This window comes from Leptodactylus fuscus, chromosome 6 (genome assembly GCF_031893055.1).
Source record: "Leptodactylus fuscus isolate aLepFus1 chromosome 6, aLepFus1.hap2, whole genome shotgun sequence".
In the NCBI taxonomy this organism is placed as follows: domain Eukaryota; kingdom Metazoa; phylum Chordata; class Amphibia; order Anura; family Leptodactylidae; genus Leptodactylus; species Leptodactylus fuscus.
In genome coordinates this window covers 19224622-19245444 of record NC_134270.1, presented here as the reverse complement: position 1 = coordinate 19245444, position 20823 = coordinate 19224622, and the positions used below count along the sequence as shown (strand labels likewise).

Genomic DNA, 20823 nt, shown 5'->3' with positions numbered 1-20823 from the left:
TTCTGTGGCTTTTATTTAGCTGCTCAGTCTGTGATGGATCAGAAGATAGGACCTGGACAGAAGGATCAGATGATAGATTTATGCTGTGAAAGGCTGAGGGTACAGCTTGGATGACAAGTTCTTCATAGGGTTCCTGTTTGATATCACCATCATCTACTTTATAATCTGCAGATATGAGATGTTCCTCTGAGCTCCCGGTATAGTCATCTGTCAAGAATAAGATTGAGTTTATTCTTTAAGTATATTATAACTTTAAAATTATATTTAGATTTGATAACATAGCCTAATTAAAAACTTCATATAAATTTCAAGATAAAATTCAGCTAAAACAGCGATGACAAAACAGATGACCATCTATCAGCAGACCCCAGAGCGAGGACCAGTAGATGATGATGTATGACCACCAGGCGGTTCTCCTCTTCCATCTTGCAGCCACCATCTTCCTAGGTTCATATGTCACTGCTCTCTCCTCTTGTGTAATGGTCAGTGGAGAACCATAAAGTCTCCTGTGAGTCAGAGCTATTAGGTGGTGTCCGTCTCACACACTCCCTGACTAAATGTATTTTATCGTAGATTGGAGGAGTAGCAAGGTCATGTATGAAGTGGTCATGGCTTTGTAGCAGTTGTAAGTCTGGATTATTACACACAGTTTTTGTTCCTTTTTTCAGGTGAAGCTAGAGGTGGATACAAAATAGACAAGCCCTGTACACCTTTTAATTTCCCATAACACGGTATAATAACCCACTCCTAGCTGTGGCTAAAAATAGCGATAAACTTTATGTGGGAATGTGTCATCCTAATTATTTAGTTGCAGCTGCCATTAACCAATATGGGGTCACTGGAGGATCTGAGAAGGCCATGCAAAAACATTTATAGCAGCTTCTATGGTTGTCTCTCCCTGGTAGATCACCTAGGACAAGCTACATAAAAAATATACAACTTTATACATACACCGCTATGTCACACCATAAAAATGCTCAGGTCAACAAGGCGTCCATTAGACAGCAGAATAACCAGTGGGAGGTGCAAGCTGTTACTGACCACTAGGAACTCAACAGGAGTCTAATAAACTAATGGTTCCCAAAATTCTAGAATTGGGCAAATATTTTTTACATCTCACAACCAACAACAGATGATGAAGAAACATTTCATGTCCATATTCCAGCTATAAAAATCTCCATTGTATAAATGCACAGTGTGTTATCACCTATAATGGCTTCACATTAGATGGTTCAACAAAAATTATAGCTGCAGAATTAGTAGAATCTGTGTCTGTTCTCTTATTAGTGGTGACTACTCACCTGGGCGGTCACCTGTAGGAATGTCCTCCTTAATCTCCTCATCACCCCTCACATATGTCTCCGGAACCTTAATAATGTTCAGATCTTCACCCGGATACAAAAGCTGTGAAACAAATATTGTAAAAGTCACCAGACGGATGGAGAAGTCACGTGGGATGTTTTATAGGAGAAGAAAAGATCATTCATTATCATGACCACCAAAAGTGACAGCAGGAGCTATCTGACCAAATAGCTGCAGGTCTCCTGGATAAATCCACCATGTTGTCATCTACCTGATCATCCTGGAGGACATTTTCTTCCTTACAGTCCTGTGGTAGAAGAGGACTGGGACATCTCTCCGGTGATGTTCTCTTACTGGATGGAACTGGAGGAAACACATACAGGGACTGAATTCATTCTTTCCATACAGATAATGAGAGGCCGTGTGTATTTAGTCATGTCTATTACCTGCTGATGTGAGGGGCTGCTGATCCTCCATCATCACCTCCTTGTACACATCTTTGTGTCCTTCTAAATACTCCCACTCCTCCATGGAGAAATAGACAGTGACATCCTGACACCTTATAGGAACCTGACAACACAATGATACAGTCATCACCAGATCCCTTCATAGTGCTCCAGTATAATGTCCCAGCATTCCCAGCAGTGTCACCTCTCCAGTCAGCAGCTCAATCATCTTGTTGGTGAGTTCTAGGATCTTCTGTCCATTGATCTCTTCCTGTATCAGGGAGTGAGGTGGAGGCCCCGGGATTGGGCTCAGGGTTCTCCTCCATCCTTCAGATTCAGGAGCCTGACAGCGCCCACTAGAGGTCTTCTTCACTACTGTGTAATCCTGTTTATGGAGAGACACATTAATAAATATCACTCCATCCATTCCCAGAGTCCCTCACCTCTCCAGTCATATCATCTGTTATTACTATAGATAAGAATGATGTAATGTGACATCATCAGAATCTCTCACCTCTCCAGTAAGCTGGTGCAGGATATCTAGGGTGAGATGTAATATACTTTCGGCCATCTTGCCCCTGTCTCGATCCATCCTTGATCGGACAATCAGATCTTATATAGATCCCCTGAGCAGATCCTTTACTGCAGGAACCTAAATGGAAACATTATTCAATGTAAAATCATATAAAATACAATTTCTGGGGATAATAAAGTGCAGATGTTGCGTTGTCTCTTTTTGTCTAGATTGGAGCATGCATTGGATAGCTTGTCCAGGCAGTTCCTCCATATTTTAGGTCACATGAGCACTACAGCCAATCACAGGCCAGAGAGTTGATGTCAGTATAAAGAAATAATGTTATAGATCACATTATAAAGGCGGAAATATTTTCAGAGATAACATCCCCGTTAGTGAGGAGAGGTTGTTCTCTGCTATTAATAGCATAAGACGTAATTTGATGACGCCCATGATTGAGGAGATGACTGAATACTTTTCAGAGACTTCTTTAAAATCAGTTGCATAAATGTGTTCTTGTTCTGTTTCTTTGCTACAGATTGCTTTGCGTCTCCATATTCTGACATCCTTAATGCTTTCTTTCCATCCACAGGGCTATTTGCGGGCTTGGTTTTTACAGGGTGAGCTGTAGTTTTTATTATCATTCTTGCATTGTGTTTTTTTATAGCATTTGTGTTACAGGTGTATCCGCCCTCTGCGACCTCCGATCCTGCAATGTCCCGGGCTGGACACTGACAGCCACTCTGCAACTCTGTCCTCTCAGCCCCTGACACTTCTGATTGGCCAGGCTGGAAGACTAACACACGGCCTGACCAATCAGGGAGGGAGAATCCCCTGGACCACCAATTCATTGGAGCGCGCTTCCACGTTCAGGTTTTCGGATTCAGTTTTTGATGCCAAAACCAGGTGCGGATCATAAAGAGGGTGACAGTACAGAGGACGGGCGCAATATTTTTTTCAACTCTACTGGATTTGGCTCAAAGCTGCATCTGAAAACCTGACTGTGTAAACAGTCCATTATAGGCTCCTGATGTGAATAATGGCCAAGGCAGTGAGATGTGGTAATGAAGGGGTTAATGATGCATGTGATCCTGACAGACAATGACGGTGACTATACACGTACCTGCGCGGCTGTATGTTAGGTATTTGTGTGCTCCGGGGTTACAGGACCTGTGATGGTGTCATAGTCATGTGATCAGTCATATGTGTGGGAGGAGCTGTGTTACTCTATAGTAGGCAGTCGCCTAGCAACAGCCATGTCCACTGACGACCAAGGGAGTCTCGTGATGATGCGAGACTTTACCTCAGAATTTGTCCAGCGGCAAATATGGAGGACACTTGTTTTGTGGTAAATGTGCCTCAGTACCGGGTACCTGGGCAGCTCCGTGCTCTCCTCTGAGTTCTCTAAGGCTGGGGTCACATCAGAGTGAAACTGTCTACAGGCCGATCACAATTCCTAACGTAAAACCTTCCCTACCGTAATTAGAATCCCCAAAATGTAACCCTCCTCTGTCCCCGCTCCCACATTACCCCACATGATATGAGGCCATTTCAGACTAACTTTATATGGCCAAGCTCCATCCACATGTTACAGGACACGACTGGTGACGGCTCATAAAGTTTTATGTTTGTGTAATGACAGTCACCTCTATTACAGAAGTGTCTGACCCCTGTATAAGCAATGCCGCCCCTCCTACCTCTTGTGTCACCCCCTCTACCTCATAGATTGTAAGCTCTTGCGAGCAGGGCCCTCAGTCCCATTGTGTGAAATGACTTTCTTTGTAATGTATCTTTCTGTCTGTATTTGAACCCTACAAATTGTACAGCGCTGCGGAATATGTTGGCGCTATATAAATAAAATTTATTATTATTATAAATCCTCAAAAGACATTACTTATATAGCGCCATCATATTCCGCAGTCACTGTCCCATATAAGGCTCACAATCTACATTCCCTATCAATATGTCTTTGGAGTAAAGCAGAGTACCCAGACGAAACCCATGGAGAAGATACAAACTCCTAGCAGATGTTGCCCTTGGCTGGATTTTAACCTAGGACTACGTACAAGGCTACTGTGCTAACCGCTGAGCCATCACACGTAACACACAATGGCACCTGAAAGGCGCAGAGCTATATATACACACCTCTGGGTTCCCCTATATCTATCAAACAGAGGAATTCAGATAAGAAGAGGGGCATGTTCTGTCAGTTACATAACTCTAAGGGCTAGTTCACATGGGGATAAGCCCACGCATTTTGGTCCTGATTCTGATGTGGCAAGCCGCATCAGAATTGGACCAAAATGCGCCTGCACAACTGTCACAGCTTCCAACAGTCGCGGCTTACCCCTCCGGAGTAGGAACAAATAAATAGGCCTAGCCCGGAGGGTGCTGCCGCAAGGCGGACGCCGGGGCTGAATCAGCTGCGGAGTCCTCCTGAAGAAAGGGCAGTTTGCTTCTTTTTTTCCGTGATCCGGAACATACTGCTCACGGAAAAAAGTAACCTAGTGGTCTACATACACCTCCATTGTGAGGGGGCGGATACTGAGCTGGAGTCGGAGTCAGAATCTGCCCCCTCTTGCCCCGTGTGAACGAGCCCTTACCCACCGCAAACTAAGCTGGTCCACACACTACATACAGTGGGGCAAAAAAGTATTTAGTCAGTCACCAATAGTGCAAGTTCCACCACTTAAAAAGATGAGAGGCGTCTGTAATTTACATCATAGGTAGACCTCAACTATGAGAGACAAAATGAGAAAACAAATCCAGAAAATCACATTGTCTGATTTTGTAAGAATTTACTTGCAAATTATGGTGGAAAATAAGTATTTGGTCACCTACAAACAATCAAGATTTCTGGCTCTCACAGACCTGTAACTTCTTCTTTAAGAGTCTCCTCTTTCCTCCACTCATTACCTGTAGTAATGGCACCTGTTTAAACTTGTTATCAGTATAAAAAGACACCTGTGCACACCCTCAAACAGTCAGACTCCAAACTCCACTATGGTGAAGACCAAAGAGCTGTCAAAGGACAAAATTGTAGCCCTGTACCAGGCTGAGAAGACTGAATCTGCAATAGGCAACCAGCTTGGATTGAAGAAATCAACTGTGGGAGCAATAATTAGAAAATGGAAGACATACAAGACCACTGATAATCTCCCTCGATCTGGGGCTCCACGCAAAATCTCATCCTGTGGGGTCAAAATGATCACAAGAACGGTGAGCAAAAATCCCAGAACCACGCGGGGGGACCTAGTGAATGATCTGCAGAGAGCTGGGACCAATGTAACAAAGCCTACCATCAGTAACACACTGCGCCGCCAGGGACTCAGATCCTGCAGTGCCAGACGTGTCCCACTGTTTAAGCCAGTACATGTCCGGGCCCGTCTGAAGTTTGCTAGAGAGCATTTGGATGATCCAGAAGAGTATTGGGAGAATGTCCTATGGTCTGATGAAACCAAACTGGAACTGTTTGGTAGAAACACAACTTTTCGTGTTTGGAGGAAAAAGAATACTGAGTTGCATCCATCAAACACCATACCTACTGTAAAGCATGGGGGTGGAAACATCATGCTTTGGGGCTGTTTCTCTGCAAAGGGGCCAGGACTACTGATCCGGGTACATGAGAGAATGAATGGGGCCATGTATCGTGAGATTTTGAGTGCAAACCTCCTTCCATCAGCAAGGGCATTGAAGATGAAACGTGGCTGGGTCTTTCAACATGACAATGATCCAAAGCACACCGCCAGGGCAACGAAGGAGTGGCTTTGTAAGAAGCATTTCAAGGTCCTGGAGTGGCCCAGTCTCCAGATCTCAACCCTATAGAAAACCTTTGGAGGGAGTTGAAAGTCCGTGTTGCCAAGCAACAGCCCCAAAACATCACTGCTCTAGAGGAGATCTGCATGGAGGAATGGGCCAACATACCAACAACAGTGTGTGCCAACCTGGAGAAGACTTACAGAAAACGTTTGACCTCTGTCATTGCCAACAAAGGATATATAACAAAGTATTGAGATGAAATTTTGTTACTGACCAAATACTTATTTTCATAATTTGCAAATAAATTCTTACAAAATCAGACAATGTGATTTTCTGGATTTGTTTTCTCATTTTGTCTCTCATAGTTGAGGTCTACCTATGATGTAAATTACAGACGCCTCTCATCTTTTTAAGTGGTGGAACTTGCACTATTGGTGACTGACTAAATACTTTTTTGACCCACTGCATTTCTTCAACAGTGGAAAAGGATAGACAGCTTTCCAAATTATCTCTTTGAGCTGCTTATTCTATTACGCCATATCAGAATCCATGCAAGATATGAAGCCACATTGTAAATTTTACTAAATCATAGAATTTGATTGCATAATCATATTAATTGGAATAAGCAACGTTTTGGGCTGAGGAAGCTCTTGATCAGGCAAGGTGAAGGTATCAATAGGGTTACGTATGCAAGGTAGGGTCTACAGTAGACCATCCTATAGCGTCCTAGGATGTGGAGACAGAGTAGTGGTAGATCATGGATCTGTGAGGATTTTCATACACCTCCGGCTGATGTCTTAGAATAGTGGTGTCACCGTCTTCCTTTACCATCATCTTCCACTTAGGCTAAGTTCACACTAGCGTTGTTGGGGCAGCCTGGACCCACTGCCCAGAACAGCTCTCTAAATGAAGGGCTGCTGCCTTTCCATCCATGTAAAGCAGTTCTGTGCAAAACTACACAGAACTTTACACGGAGGAGATACTTGTGCTTTACCTTCCTACTTGCACTGTCTGCCTATAAAATGGGGCCACCTTTAGCGGCAGTGGAGGGAGAAGTGATGTGTGGGTTACCAGTAGTCTCAGCCTGTAAATATCTAGGCATTGTTATCCCTAGGGATGATAAGAGTTTCCGAGATCAGAATATTTTCCCCCTTATTTCACATTTTAGAACTAAATTTCAGACCTGGGCTTCATTACCTTTATAGGTAGAGGCAGGATTAACCTGATAAAAATGATTGTTTTACCCAAATGTTTGTATGCTTTGAGTCATTCAGCTGTGTCGGTGCCTCTCTGATTCTTTAAACACATGGACTCTTTGATAACCTCCTTTGTATGGGGCCACTCCAGATCCAACTTGAGACTATCTGCTCTCCAGAGACCAAAGCAGCTCGGCGGTGCCTTGCTCCCCAACCTGTTTCTCTATTATTTAGCAGGTCAACTCTAAGCCTTGACTCTCCTTGGACCAGCTCCAGGGACCCGAGGCACATCTGGCTCACCACCTGGACCTGCATACTCTGTGGCCGCTTATGGAACAATCTCTAGACTTTTGCCCATTCACACCTTAGCAGTACAGGTTTGGAGACAGGCCCGGAAGGTGTCTTCCTATTTTGATACCCCTGTGGAAACCCCCTTGTTGGATAACCCTGGTCTACCTGAGCTCTTTCAGTTGCTTTGTGCCCGGTCCTGGTCACGATATGGTGTGTCCTCCCTGGTGGATCTGTACACATAAGGAGTGTTTGCTACATTTGAAGCCTTAACAACTTCATGTGAGATTCCTCAACATCAATTCTTTAGATTTCTTCAAATACGACATGCCCTTTCCTCATTATTCCCTACCCAGCCGAAGTGCTATCTCTGAATATCGGCTAATTGGTGTGTTGCGCTCTCCGGGTCCTGGGAGCCTTATTTCCATTCTTTATCAAAATTTAATTCATGTGAAAGTGTCCTTAGCCGAGGCCCAGACTCTGACGCACCAATATTCTGGAGCTGACGGATGAGACGTTTCAGGACATTTTAGAGTCTCCTCAATACGTTTGACCCTCGGCCAATAATAAACTTATTCAAATTTTTATTTTGCATCAGTGCTGACTATAAAATGGGGCCACCTTTCATCGGCGGTGGAGGGAGAAGTGATGTGTGGGTTGCCAGTAGTCTTCGCCTGTAAATATCTCACATTTTAGAACTAAATTCCAGACCTGGGGTGCATTACCTTTATCGGTAGCAGGCGGATTAACCTGACCTCAGCCCGCTTGCATTAGATGGGTTGTTTGCCTAGTCCGAATTGCCTTAGGTGTTCGTGTCCTCATGCAGATTTTTGGCACATGGTGTGGAGTTGTCCAATTGAGCAAAACCTTTGGAGGGGGGCTGTAGACCTCTTGGAAGATGTCTTGGATGGCCCTATCCCATTCTCTCCCGAAGTCTGGCTTTTTGGCGTGTTGGAGGAGGAGGTATGGCAGCATCATACCCAGATTTTCTTCAGGAATGTAAATTCTACGCCAGGAAGGCCATCGCCTTGTGGTGGATGGCCCCACAGTCTCCGTCGATATGCCAGTAACGGAGGCTGGTTAATTCAATTCTTCCATTTAACCAAATTATATACAAAGGGAGGGGTTGTCCCCAGAAATTTAACAAGGTATAGGGACCGTGGTGTGATTTCCCCACATCTCAGTACTCTGCCCCTCATTGCGTACAGCGTTGGACGCTTTTACATCTTGAAGAGTGGCGTCTGCCGGTTAGGTCCATAGCCCCTTGTGGCGGTATGATATGTGATCGCTGACGCTATGATATTTTGTTCTTTATTGTGCTTTTGATATGGGGGGGGGGGGGGGTGTTTGGGTTGGGATGGCAATGTGGCATATCTTTACTTGTTTATATTTTCTTTGTGCTTCACTTTGTCCTCTTTTGTAAGCACAACTTTCCTGATTGCATTATTTGTACTGTTACATAATCTTCAATAAAACGAGTTTAAAAAAAACGGGGCCACCTTCAGGTCCCAATCTGCCACTCGTTGGACTTCATGGACCTTTTTCTCTTCATTCAACCTCAATACGTAACTGATTGGTCTGACTAGTGTGTATAATACTGACTGCTCTGTTTCTTTTTCTACTTTTATATAAATAAAGCTTTAATGAGGTTGTACAGGGAGTTTAAATTCACTTATGTGATCTAGGGGTGGATGATGACGATGATGATGGTCTCACCGGTTCCAACCTATTATCGACCCCCAGGTCATGTCATCGGAAACAGCGCTCCTGTAAAAATAATAATGCATGATAATGTAATTCATACCCACATGTGCAAGGACGGGTCCAGGCTTGTATGGGACCTTGGGCAACAGAGCCTTAGTGGGCCCCTTTTGGAGCAACTCATGCGCACCGCAGCAGAAAATAACCGAAACTTGGTATTTTTTGCTGAGGCGGACCTACTGGATCAGACTGTAATACAATCTATGACATACAAGTAGATACAACCTGTTCTTGATATGGGAAAGTAAAGAAGAATTTTAGGCAGATTCCTCCTTATTAGAGATGAGTGAACAGTAAAATGTTCGAGGTTCGATATTCGTTTCAAGTAGCCCCTCAATATTCGACTACTCGAATCGAATATCGAACCCTATTATAGTCTATGGGGGGGGGGGAATGCTCGTTTCAGTGGTAGGCAACGTTCAATCAAATTATACTTACTAAGTCTACGAGTGAGGGTCGGGCTAGATCCTCCGAGCAGTCTTCTCCTTGCAACGTCCCCGCGGCGTCTTCCGGCTCTTCATTCACTCTGCCAGGCATCGGGCCTGGGCAGAGCCGACTGCGCATTCCCGCACTACAAGCACAGTCAGCTCTGCCCAGGCCCGATGCCTGGCAGAGTGAATGAAAAGCCGGAAGATGCCGCGGGGAAGCTGCACGGAGAAGACTCCCAAAGGTAGAAGAACCAGCGTTGATTGGCCGACTGTATAGCATTCAGCCAATCAATGCTGGTTCTGCATCGAACTTTTACATTCAAACAGCGAGTGGTACTCGACCAAGTACGAGTATTTCGAATACCGTAGTATTTGATCGAATACCTACTCGATCGAGTACTACTCGCTCATCTCTACTCCTTATTCCATCCAGGCTCACGGTGCAGAACATCAGTATTCTGCAGCAAGATCAAGCTGTACACTTTTTTTTCCCAACTTCCGCATTGTTTACAATGCGAGGCAGAATGAGGGAAGAATTTGCAGCTGATGTAGAGGGCATAACTAGCAAAGGCTGAACCCCTCATCAAATTTTTGTCTTGGGTCCCCACATGGCATACCACCTCCTTTCTGGCCCCTACATGGTATAACGCCCTATTTATACACATTATTATGTGCCAAGTGCCCTCCAGACAGTATAATATCCCATAGCAGCCCTTACACAGTATAATGTCTCAGAGTGGCCCCTTCACACCACACAGTATTAGGTCAATAATACACCCGGGGGTGAACCTTGCTAGATTTAGCTTTCAGGTTCCCAGGAAAGCGGAGTAGCATACCATGTAATGCTCTAATAGGACTGCTGAGTACTAAGTAAATCCTCCTCCCTGCTCTGTAATTGTTTCTAAACTCGACCGGAGTACCTTTCAGGGTCCCAGGAAATCTGTGCAACATATTAGGATGTATATACAAACTGTAAATGATATAAATACAGACCAATGAATCAAAATTTACTTACATAAACCCCTTTTTAAATTATGACGCAGATAGATAGTTCCTGCAATGGACCTGGCAGTGACACAGCTTTGACAGGAGGGACGCAGATCTGTATATGAGAGCCCGTCCACCACTGGTACTGTCCAACTCTAATTGTTTTGGGTGTAAGGGGGTGTCTGGTGAATGGATTGTTGTTCATGGGAAAAAAAAATTAGACATCCTCTGAAAATAAGCTCTAACCCAACTTTTGGAGAGAAAAAATCATATAAAGACCCGGTCACTTGCTTCTATTTGAGGAGATTTCTTCAATATGAGTTTACACAACCCTTTGCTATCATTCTTCTTATTCTAGCTATGTGTATATGTGACATTCATGTTTCTGCTGTTTTCTTGCTATATTTAGTAGTTTTGCAGTTTCAGATATTGATTTTTTTTATCTGATGTATCAGGATGAGTGACAAGAACCAGAAATCTGAATTTCTTCACAAAAGTTCTCACCATAGATGGACATTTTTGACCACCGCTATATATGTCTGCTCACATATAGACATAAATGTGAATGAACGTTCCTTGTGACTATTGTTTTATTAAGAATTTTAGGTGTTGGCAGTCAGATACTAAACAGGGCATTAATATTAGCTGACTTGATCTGGTGGACTCCTGATGTTGGACCCTGGGTTTCTAAACTGGCTTGACCCCTGGGTCACGTGATCAGAACCATTGCTCCGACCCCCTCCTCCTTCCCTGTGCATTGCTATAGTCAGCCAGCCCCCCATAGCATTGGTAATTAATTAACTGAATGCGAATGGAAGAGGCAGAAAGACCCATGGATGAGAGTGCTGGTTCCAATCATGTGACCCAAGGATCAGAACCTTTAACTCCAACATCAAGAGTCTACCAGATTAAGTAAGCTTATATAAAATTTTCTGCATCTACCTGTCCTGATATTTGTACCTTTTGGACTGAAATGAGCAATGTTCTTTTTGAAGTGCACCAGTTACCCCAGGGTAGGACTGTTGGGTAGTGTCGAAAATCATAGAGATGCAATGAGCATCAGAAATTTCCACTGCTCGCGACAGTCAGCGGCCTAAGGAAAGGACAGGGGACATCTACGTCACTGTTTCCTTTTCTTAGGCCGCTGAATGGCCTCAGCAGTCATGTGAGGTGGAGAGCTGGACCGGACCACGGTAGGAGACACTGGAGCAGCAGAGACAGGTGAATATGGGTTGTTTTGTTTTTTCCACCTTCCGCAACGCGCTTGTAAAAAAAAACCCTTTATCCCCTTTAAGGCTTAGGCCGCAGGTAGTGAACGGAAGCCATAACCCAGTGTTTTTCACAGAAAACCCCTTTAGGGAAAACTCTAGTGCTTCCATAGGTATAATTGACATGCTGTGATTTTCAAAAAAGTGGGACCCCAGTCTTATAAGAAATTGTTCTGACGAATCCCACGAAGATTGGGATCCATGGTGTAATAAAGAAAATTAGACCCAAACACAAGCAAATATTTTTCGAAAGCAAATATCTATTGTTCTATTAAATAACAATTAGTAACAAGTTCTAAGATACAGTTACATAGATTATTGTGACATATTCTACACACCAGGTTGATATATCGGTGGATTGCCCGTTATCCAAAAATAATCAAAATCCAGATATTTCCTCACCACCTCTTAGTGCTGTGAAATGGTTTCCCTGTTTCTTGTATGTCACTACTTTGACTAGAACTATTGTATTTTTTCCATACTCCTTTGCCAATAAAACTACTACGGTCACATATGAATTCTCTGATGTTTAAGACAATCTGATTTCTGAGCATAACATTTCCCACATTCTGGACATGAAAACGGCTTCTCCCCCGTGTGGCTTCTCTCATGTTTAACAAGCTTTGATTTCTCTCTAAAAGATTTCCCACATTTTGAACACGAAAATGGCCTCTCCCCCGTGTGAATTCTCCTATGTATAACAAGTTCTGATTTATTTGTAAAACATCTCCCACAGTCTGAGCAGAGAAATGGCTTCTCCCCTGTGTGAATTCTACGATGTGTAACAAGAGCTGACTTCTGGTTAAAACATTTCCCACATACTGTACATGAATATGGCTTCTCTCCTGTGTGAATTCTCTCATGTTTTAAAAGATCTGATTGCTGGATAAAACCTTTACCGCATTCTGAACATAAAAATGGTTTTATCCCCGTGTGACTTCTCTCATGTTTAACAAGTTGTGATTTATTAGTGTAACTTTTATCACATTGTGAACATGAAAATGGCTTCTTCCCCGTGTGAAGTCTCTGATGTATAATAAGATGTGACTTCTGGTTAAAACCTTTCCCACATTCTGAGCATGAAAATGGTTTTACTCCTGTGTGGAGTCTCTGATGTATAGCAAGAGATGATTTCTGACTAAAACATTTGCCACATTCTGTACACATATATGGTTTTTCCCCTGTGTGGATTCTGAGATGTTTAAGAAGATCTGATTTATGGCTAAAACATTTGCTACATTCTGAACATGAATATGGCTTCTCCCCTGTGTGAATTCTTGAATGCTTAACAAGATTTGATTTTTGAATAAAACATTTCCCACACTCTGAACATGAATATGGCTTCTCTCCTGTGTGACGTCTCTGATGTACAACAAGATCATATTTCTGGTCAAAACATTTGCCACATTCTAAACAAGAAAATGGCCTCTCCACATTTTGCGCACTTTGATATTCAACACTCCTTCTGTGGCTATTATTTTCTTGCTCAGTCTGTGATGGATTATAAGATATAACCTGTATAGAAGGATCAGATGATAGATCTTTGCTGTGTAGGGCTGAGGGAAGATAATCTGAAGATAGGAGATGTTCCTCTGAGCTCCAGGTACAGTCATCTGCCAAAAATAAAGTAGATTTTCATTATTTTTGTTACTGTTTTCCTGGTAGGGATATCTGTGACCCGAATTGCTGAGTTGATTGGTGTATTGAGGTTTACTCTTTCCTTGATCACATCTAAGTATGCCAAGACCAGCAAAACATCTGCAGACAGAAGTAGGTGCGGTTCAAAGTCAAAGTTTGACCCGAGGAATAGAAGAGAACTGGGTCAAATTGGAGACAAAAAATACAAAACTACGAGTACTCTAATTACTGCAGAGTTGAATGCGAGTTTAAGGACACCAGTATCAGTAAAAACTGTCAGGCCATCTTTGCACAAACATAATATCTATGGCATTGCAGCAATACCCAAACTAAAGCTTTGACTTTTGACCACAGCTGTTTCTGTCTGCAAATATTTCCAGTCTTTGCATACTGAGAACAAAGCAGGAGACCACGACATCTGACATATCTCACCTAAAACCAATAAATAGATTATTGAAACAGCACAAGTAATAAAGTTTATCAAACAAGATATCAGCTATGCGGTTGAGCTTGATGGACTTATATCCTTACTAGCTTTTACCCGCGACTTCGTCTGCGGTGATTTGAGAATTGGGCGGACACAGACGTGTGAAACTGTAAAAGTGCTTTAAAAAGTTTGGTGGGCTAGCAAATGTGATGTAATGTGTTATATTGTGTATGTAGTGATACAGACAATGTGATGTGTTGTATTGTGTATGTAGTGATACAGACAATGTGATGTGTTGTATTGTGTATGTAGTGATACAGACAATGTGATCTGTTATATTGTGTATGTAGTTACATAGTAGATGAGGTTGGATAAAGACATGAGTCCATCAAGTCCAACCTATAACCCTACAATCCCCTACAGTGTTGATCCAGGGGAAGGCAAAAAACCCCATGAGGCTCATGCCAATTGTCCTATTTCAGGGGAAAAAATTCCTTCCCGACTCCAAATCTGGCAGTCAGTATAAAACCCTGGATCAACGTAGTGATACAGACAATGTGATCTGTTATATTTTGTATGTAGTGATACAGACAATGTGATGTGTTGTATTGTATATGTAGTGATACAGACAATGTGATCTGTTATATATAAATGTGAGTGAGTAGAGTGAGGGCTACTCCTGAGGTGACAGTAAGGAGTGTGCAGGCAGGTTGAGGCAGGAAATGCCAGGCAGTGTGTGTGAGTCTATAGCTGGGGCTAGGAATCCTGCTTTTGTGAGTCTCCTGCTAGGAAGCCATGTTGTTTAGTGGCACCAAAAGTAGCCTGTGACTCAATCCTAAGGGAAAACTATGTTTGTGGAAAATTGCACGCAAATCCGTCCAGGCGTTTTAGCGTGATTGAGTAACAAACCTACAAACTCACAAACATCCAAACACACAAACTTTCACATTTACAGTATAATATTAGTAGGATTCAACTATGTAACTACTATGTAACTGAGAAAAAAGGGGTGTTCCTGGTGATGGTGGGTGTGTCAGAAAAAGTTTAACTTGACTTTGGAAATATAGTGGTGTTTGCATTATTTTAAAGGGTTTTCTATTTTTTTTTCAGGTGAACCTAGGAATGGATAAAACTGAACAAACTTCATGTGGGACCCGGTCATCATTAATATGTGAACACTCGGGGAACTAAAAGGAACAGGCAAAGCATATATACTGTATCAGCATACTTTGCAAGCTATAGGTGTCCATCGCTGGTAGATCCCTAAGCTCAAGTTACAAAAAAAAGTATACTACTTTATACATACATAAATTCTATATGACATCATGTCAACCATTGCTATGCTAATTTGCTCCCATAAGTGTCAACCAGATGTCCATAAGATAGCAGAATGACCAATGAGAAATGCATTAAGTAGTCATTAACCAATAGGAACTTAATGCGAGTCTAGTCGGAGCCAATAGTTCCCAAAATCTAAAATTAGGCACATACTTGTTACTTATTAGTACAGAAAGCAAATACAGATAAAAAAAAAATAATCCTCATTTCTATAGGAATACTTCATGTCAACATTCCACTTTTAATTCTGTATCCATATTATAAATGTACAAATGTCTTTATTTGGTGGTGACCACTCACCTGGGTAGTTCCCTGTAGGAATGTCCTCCTTACACTCCTCATCGTCCCACCCGTATGTCACTGGAACCTTAATAATGTTCAGATCTTCACCCTCATACAAAAACTGTGAAACAAATATTGGAAAGTCACCAGACGGATGGAGAAGTCACGTGAGATGTTTTATAGGAGAAGAAAAGATCATTCATTACCAGGATGGGGAAAATGACAGCAGGAGTGGAAGGTGCGACGTTTCACTATTCAATTTTTTGAGATGAAAAAAATGGAAATTTGCACATTTTGATTTTTCCCCATTATACTGTACAACAGCTCTCTCAGCTTCTTAAAGGGCCAGCACCTTCCCTTTCCTTGACCACTAGGATCTAGTTAAGCCTTCTAGGTTCAAAGCTGTCGAGTTCCCGCTTCTCATTTTGTTGACCTCTTCCTGTTTGATCCTTGGCTAGTTTCTGGCTCAGTCTGGTCTCTGATCAGATCTGGTGATCTCATGTGTATGAACCCGATTTGGCTTTGAGCATTGCACTGGTGCTACCTGTCTGAACCTTCTGCCTGTTATAACATTGAACGGATCCCACCTGCCCACTACCTTGGTGCATATTTGACTATCCTTTTGCCTGATCCGATGCTAAGCATCAGTGCTAAGCATGCTTCGGAAAGCTGCCACCTATACTGAGGCCATTCTGAGAGATAGCGATCAGGTGTAGTTTTACAGTTGACATATAGTAGTCCGATCTTATGTTCCTTTCCAGTGTAGACTTCAATCTACAAACAATCAAAAACCCGGAGTACACGGCGGTCGAGAAGATTAACCTGTCCTGGATATTTGTACCTCTTGGGAATGTGACAGATGGGGTCTCCATGATCCGATCACTTATGTACCCACCTGACCAAAAAGTTCTCCAATACCTACTCAAGACTTCTATCGGTTTGGGCTGTCTTGAATCATATTGACCTCAGTCTCCAGTTTGCAAATTCAATTTGTAACACTGGCAGCTATCCCAGTGGAGGATGCTATCTGTAGTGGTATCCATCCTTTGGAGAACATATCTATTTGTCTTCTAGGGTCTTCATGATAGTCAAATCCAAAAAGATATCAAGAGAACTCAACCCTAGTTCAATGTTAATAAAGGGCATACACAAGCAAATTGAAGTCTTGTCCACAATATAAGGCCTCAAGACACCTAATCCAAAGGCCTACCAATGACGTCCAATTAGAAATTATGACTGAGAAGAACAAAGTATCCTTCCACTAGTTTTGGTATGCGCTAGCATGGCTGTCGGACTCCAAATGGCTGCACTTTTCTGCTGGTAGAACATGTGTCCCTTGAACACAAATATATTACGTTTCATTCTGAATAGCAAAAGTTCAAGAGGATATACTGGACTCCTCTTGATCTTACGAAATATCCCACTGCCTGGCAAACTTTTCCACGTGCTATTGAGGAATACAATGCCTCAACATAAAAGCTTGCCAAGAGGGTGCCAGGCTCAGTTGTGTCCCGCACACAATGTTAGTACAAAAGTTATCCGCACAACATCAGTTCAGACTCACGTTCTGAGCAACATTGCTGATGCCTGACACTGTCAACCTACTATGAAGGAAAGTAGATCCATTGTAAATTTTTGATAAACTTTAGAAAGTGGCCAGAGTAGGAAATTTAAGATACAAGAAGTTGAATTTGTGGAAGAAACCAAACCTTTTGCCCTTGTGTCCAGCAAAATATTGCATAGGTGCTCATAGTGTTGTGTCTAGTAAGATATTCACGTACACCTGCATATAGTCATCCTTGTCCGTGATGACTATATTCCTGCCCTACAAATATGGCTTCATGGGGGCCAAATAACATGATACAGCCATAGCTAATAAAATATCTTTTGGGATAAAATCAAACTGACCACAAGACCCTCACAGCCCTTCTACAGGGCAGAAGAAGATTTCATGTCACCTTATCTCCATCTACCTGATCATCTTCTGGGTCCTCTTCTTCCTTAAAAGTCTGTAGTAGAAGCGGACTGGGACATCTCTCCGGTGACGTTCTCTTACTGGATGGAACTGGAGGAAACACATACAGGGACTGAATTCATTCTTTCCATACAGATAATGAGAGGCCGTGTGTATTTAGTCATGTCTATTACCTGCTGATGTGAGGGGCTGCTGATCCTCCATCATCACCTCCTTGTACACATCTTTGTGTCCTTCTAAATACTCCCACTCCTCCATGGAGAAATAGACAGTGACATCCTGACACCTTATAGGAACCTGACAACACAATGATACAGTCATCAGCAGATCCCTTCATAGCGCTCCTGTATAATGTCCCAGCATTCCCAGCAGTGTCACCTCTCCAGTCAGCAGCTCAATCATCTTGTTGGTGAGTTCTAGGATCTTCTGCTTATTGAAATCCTCGCGTATCATGTATTGAGGTGGAGGCCCCGGGATTGGGCTCAGGGTTCTCTCCGATCCTTCAGGCACAGGAGCCCGAGAGCGCCTACTAGAGGTCTTCTTCACTACTGTGTAATCCTGGTTATGGAGAGACGCATTAATAAATCTCACTCCATCCATTCCCAGAGTCCCTCACCTCTCCAGTCATATCATCTGTTATTACTATAGATAAGAATGATGTACAGTCCTATGAAAAAGTTTGGGCACCCCTATTAATCTTAATCATTTTTAGTTCTAAATATTTTGGTGTTTGCAACAGCCATTTCAGTTTGATATATCTAATAACTGATGGACACAGTAATATTTCAGGATTGAAATGAGGTTTATTGTACTAACAGAAAATGCGCAATATGCATTAAACCAAAATTTGACCGGTGCAAAAATATGGGCACCTCAACAGAAAAGTGACATTAATATTTAGTACATCCTCCTTTTGCAGAGATAACAGCCTCTAGTCGCTTCCTGTAGCTTTTAATCAGTTCCTGGATCCTGGATGAAGGTATTTTGGACAAACAATTCAAGTTCAGTTAAGTTAGATGGTCGCCGAGCATGGACAGCCCGCTCTCAAATGATCTGAAAACAAAGATTGTTCAACATAGTTGTTCAGGGGAAGGATACAAAACGTTGTCTCAGAGATTTAACCTGTCAGTTTCCACTGTGAGGAACATAGTAAGGAAATGGAAGACCACAGGGACAGTTCTTGTTAAGCCCAGAAGTGGCAGGCCAAGAAAAATATCAGAAAGGCAGAGAAGAAGAATGGTGAGAACAGTCAAGGACAATCCACAGACCACCTCCAAAGAGCTGCAGCATCATCTTGCTGCAGATGGTGTCACTGTGCATCGGTCAACTATACAGCGCACTTTGCACAAATAGAAGCTGTATGGGAGAGTGATGAGAAAGAAGCCGTTTCTGCACGTACGCCACAAATAGAGTTGCCTGAGGTATGAAAAAGCACATTTGGACAAGGCAGCTTCATTTTGGAAACAAAAATTGAGTTGTTTGGTTATAAAAAAAGGCGTTATGCATGGCGTCCAAAAAGAAACAGCATTCCAAGAAAAACACATGCTACCCACTGTAAAATTTGGTGGAGGTTCCATCATGCTTTGGGGCTGTGTGTGCCGGCATCGGGAATCTTGATAAAGTTGAGAGTCGCATGGATTCCACTCAGTATCAGCAGATTCTTGAGAATAATGTTCAAGAATCAGTGACGAAGTTGAAGTTACGCCGGGGATGGATATTTCAGCAAGACAATGATCCAAAACACCGCTCCAAATCCTCAGGCATTCATGCAGAGGAACAATTACAATGTTCTGGAATGGCCATCCCAGTCCCCAGACCTGAATATCATTGAACATCTGTGGGATGATTTGAAGCGGGCTGTCCATGCTCGGCGACCATCTAACTTAACTGAACTTGAATTGTTTGTCCAAAATACCTTTATCCAGGATCCAGGAATTGATTAAAAGCTACAGGAAGCGACTAGAGGCTGTTATCTTTGCAAAAGGAGGATGTACTAAATATTAATGTCACTTTTCTGTTGAGGTGCCCATACTTTTGCACCGGTCAAATTTTGGTTTAATGCATATTGCACATTTTCTGTTAGTACAATAAACCTCATTTCAATCCTGAAATATTACTGTGTCCATCAGTTATTAGATATATCAAACTGAAATGGCTGCTGCAAATACCAAAATATTTAGAACTAAAAATGATTAAGATTAATAGGGGTGCCCAAACTTTTTCATAGGACTGTAATGTGACATCATCAGAATCTCTCACCTCTCCAGTAAGCTGCTGCAGGATCTCTAGGGTGAGGGTTATTATACTTTCCGCCATCTTGTCCCTGTCTCTATCCATCTTCGTTGGGTCAATCCAGAGTATGTCTTTAGATTCCCACTGAGAGGATCCTATAATGTATAAACCTGAATGAAAAGAAGATAAGTCAATGTAAAATCATACAAAATACAATTACTGGCGATCGTGAGAGGAAACAATAAAGTATAGATCTTTTTGTATAGATTGGAGCTGTATTAAACAGCTCGTCCATACGATATGTCACATGACCAATACAGCCAATCACAGGCCGGCGCAGTGTTGGGTTCAGACCTGATTAAGCACCGATTTTCTTGGATCTATAGCCAGATATTACTGTAAAGTCTATAGTAGAGAATTTTGTGATAATTTCTTTACAAATGTGACAATCCAGAACTGTGGAATTTTAGGTGATGTTGAGCTGGCAGGAATTTACTGAAAAATAGAAGATATCCAGCGCCTTAGATAGGTTAAAAATTAACTTTTATTGTTCCATTAAAAATAAGTAAGCTACCAAAAAGGTAATGAACCAGAGTATACTTGGCGTACAAGGTTTGACAGCTACGCGTTTCAGAACCTTACTGGTTCCTTCGTCATGGCTTACTACTAATTCACTTGCAAATCATTTATAAAACACTCAGGGAATTACAGACCCCACCCTCTAAAACCTTTGACCCTGCACGGTACGTATACACGTATCTTCTTATTCTTCCATATATATTAAACTTATTTTCTAATTTATTCATTACTGTTTCAGTTATTTTTATATACGCACACATAAGAAAAAAACCACATATCAAATTTAAAACACTCAGTTATAAGTTTGATACACATATCTCATTAAAGTGGAACTACCCGTTATTATCCACTCCATATTTTTATTAGGCTTAATTTACATAACATGACTAACCTGAAAGTATGG

The 20823-nt window shown here is 42.2% G+C and overlaps 1 protein-coding gene and 1 pseudogene across 1 annotated transcript in view; both read right to left on the bottom strand.

Moving 5' to 3' along the window:
- Positions 1–20823, bottom strand: part of LOC142210385 (uncharacterized) — an 82675-nt gene that overhangs the window by 11251 nt on the left and 50601 nt on the right. The window contains 7 exon segments of the mRNA XM_075279488.1: positions 12463–13562; positions 15653–15755; positions 17608–17699; positions 17783–17906; positions 17988–18167; positions 19869–19978; positions 19981–20011. Of these exon segments, the coding sequence (XP_075135589.1) occupies positions 12463–13562; positions 15653–15755; positions 17608–17699; positions 17783–17906; positions 17988–18167; positions 19869–19978; positions 19981–20011 (1740 nt within the window).
- LOC142209088 (uncharacterized) lies at positions 39–3520 on the bottom strand (annotated as a pseudogene).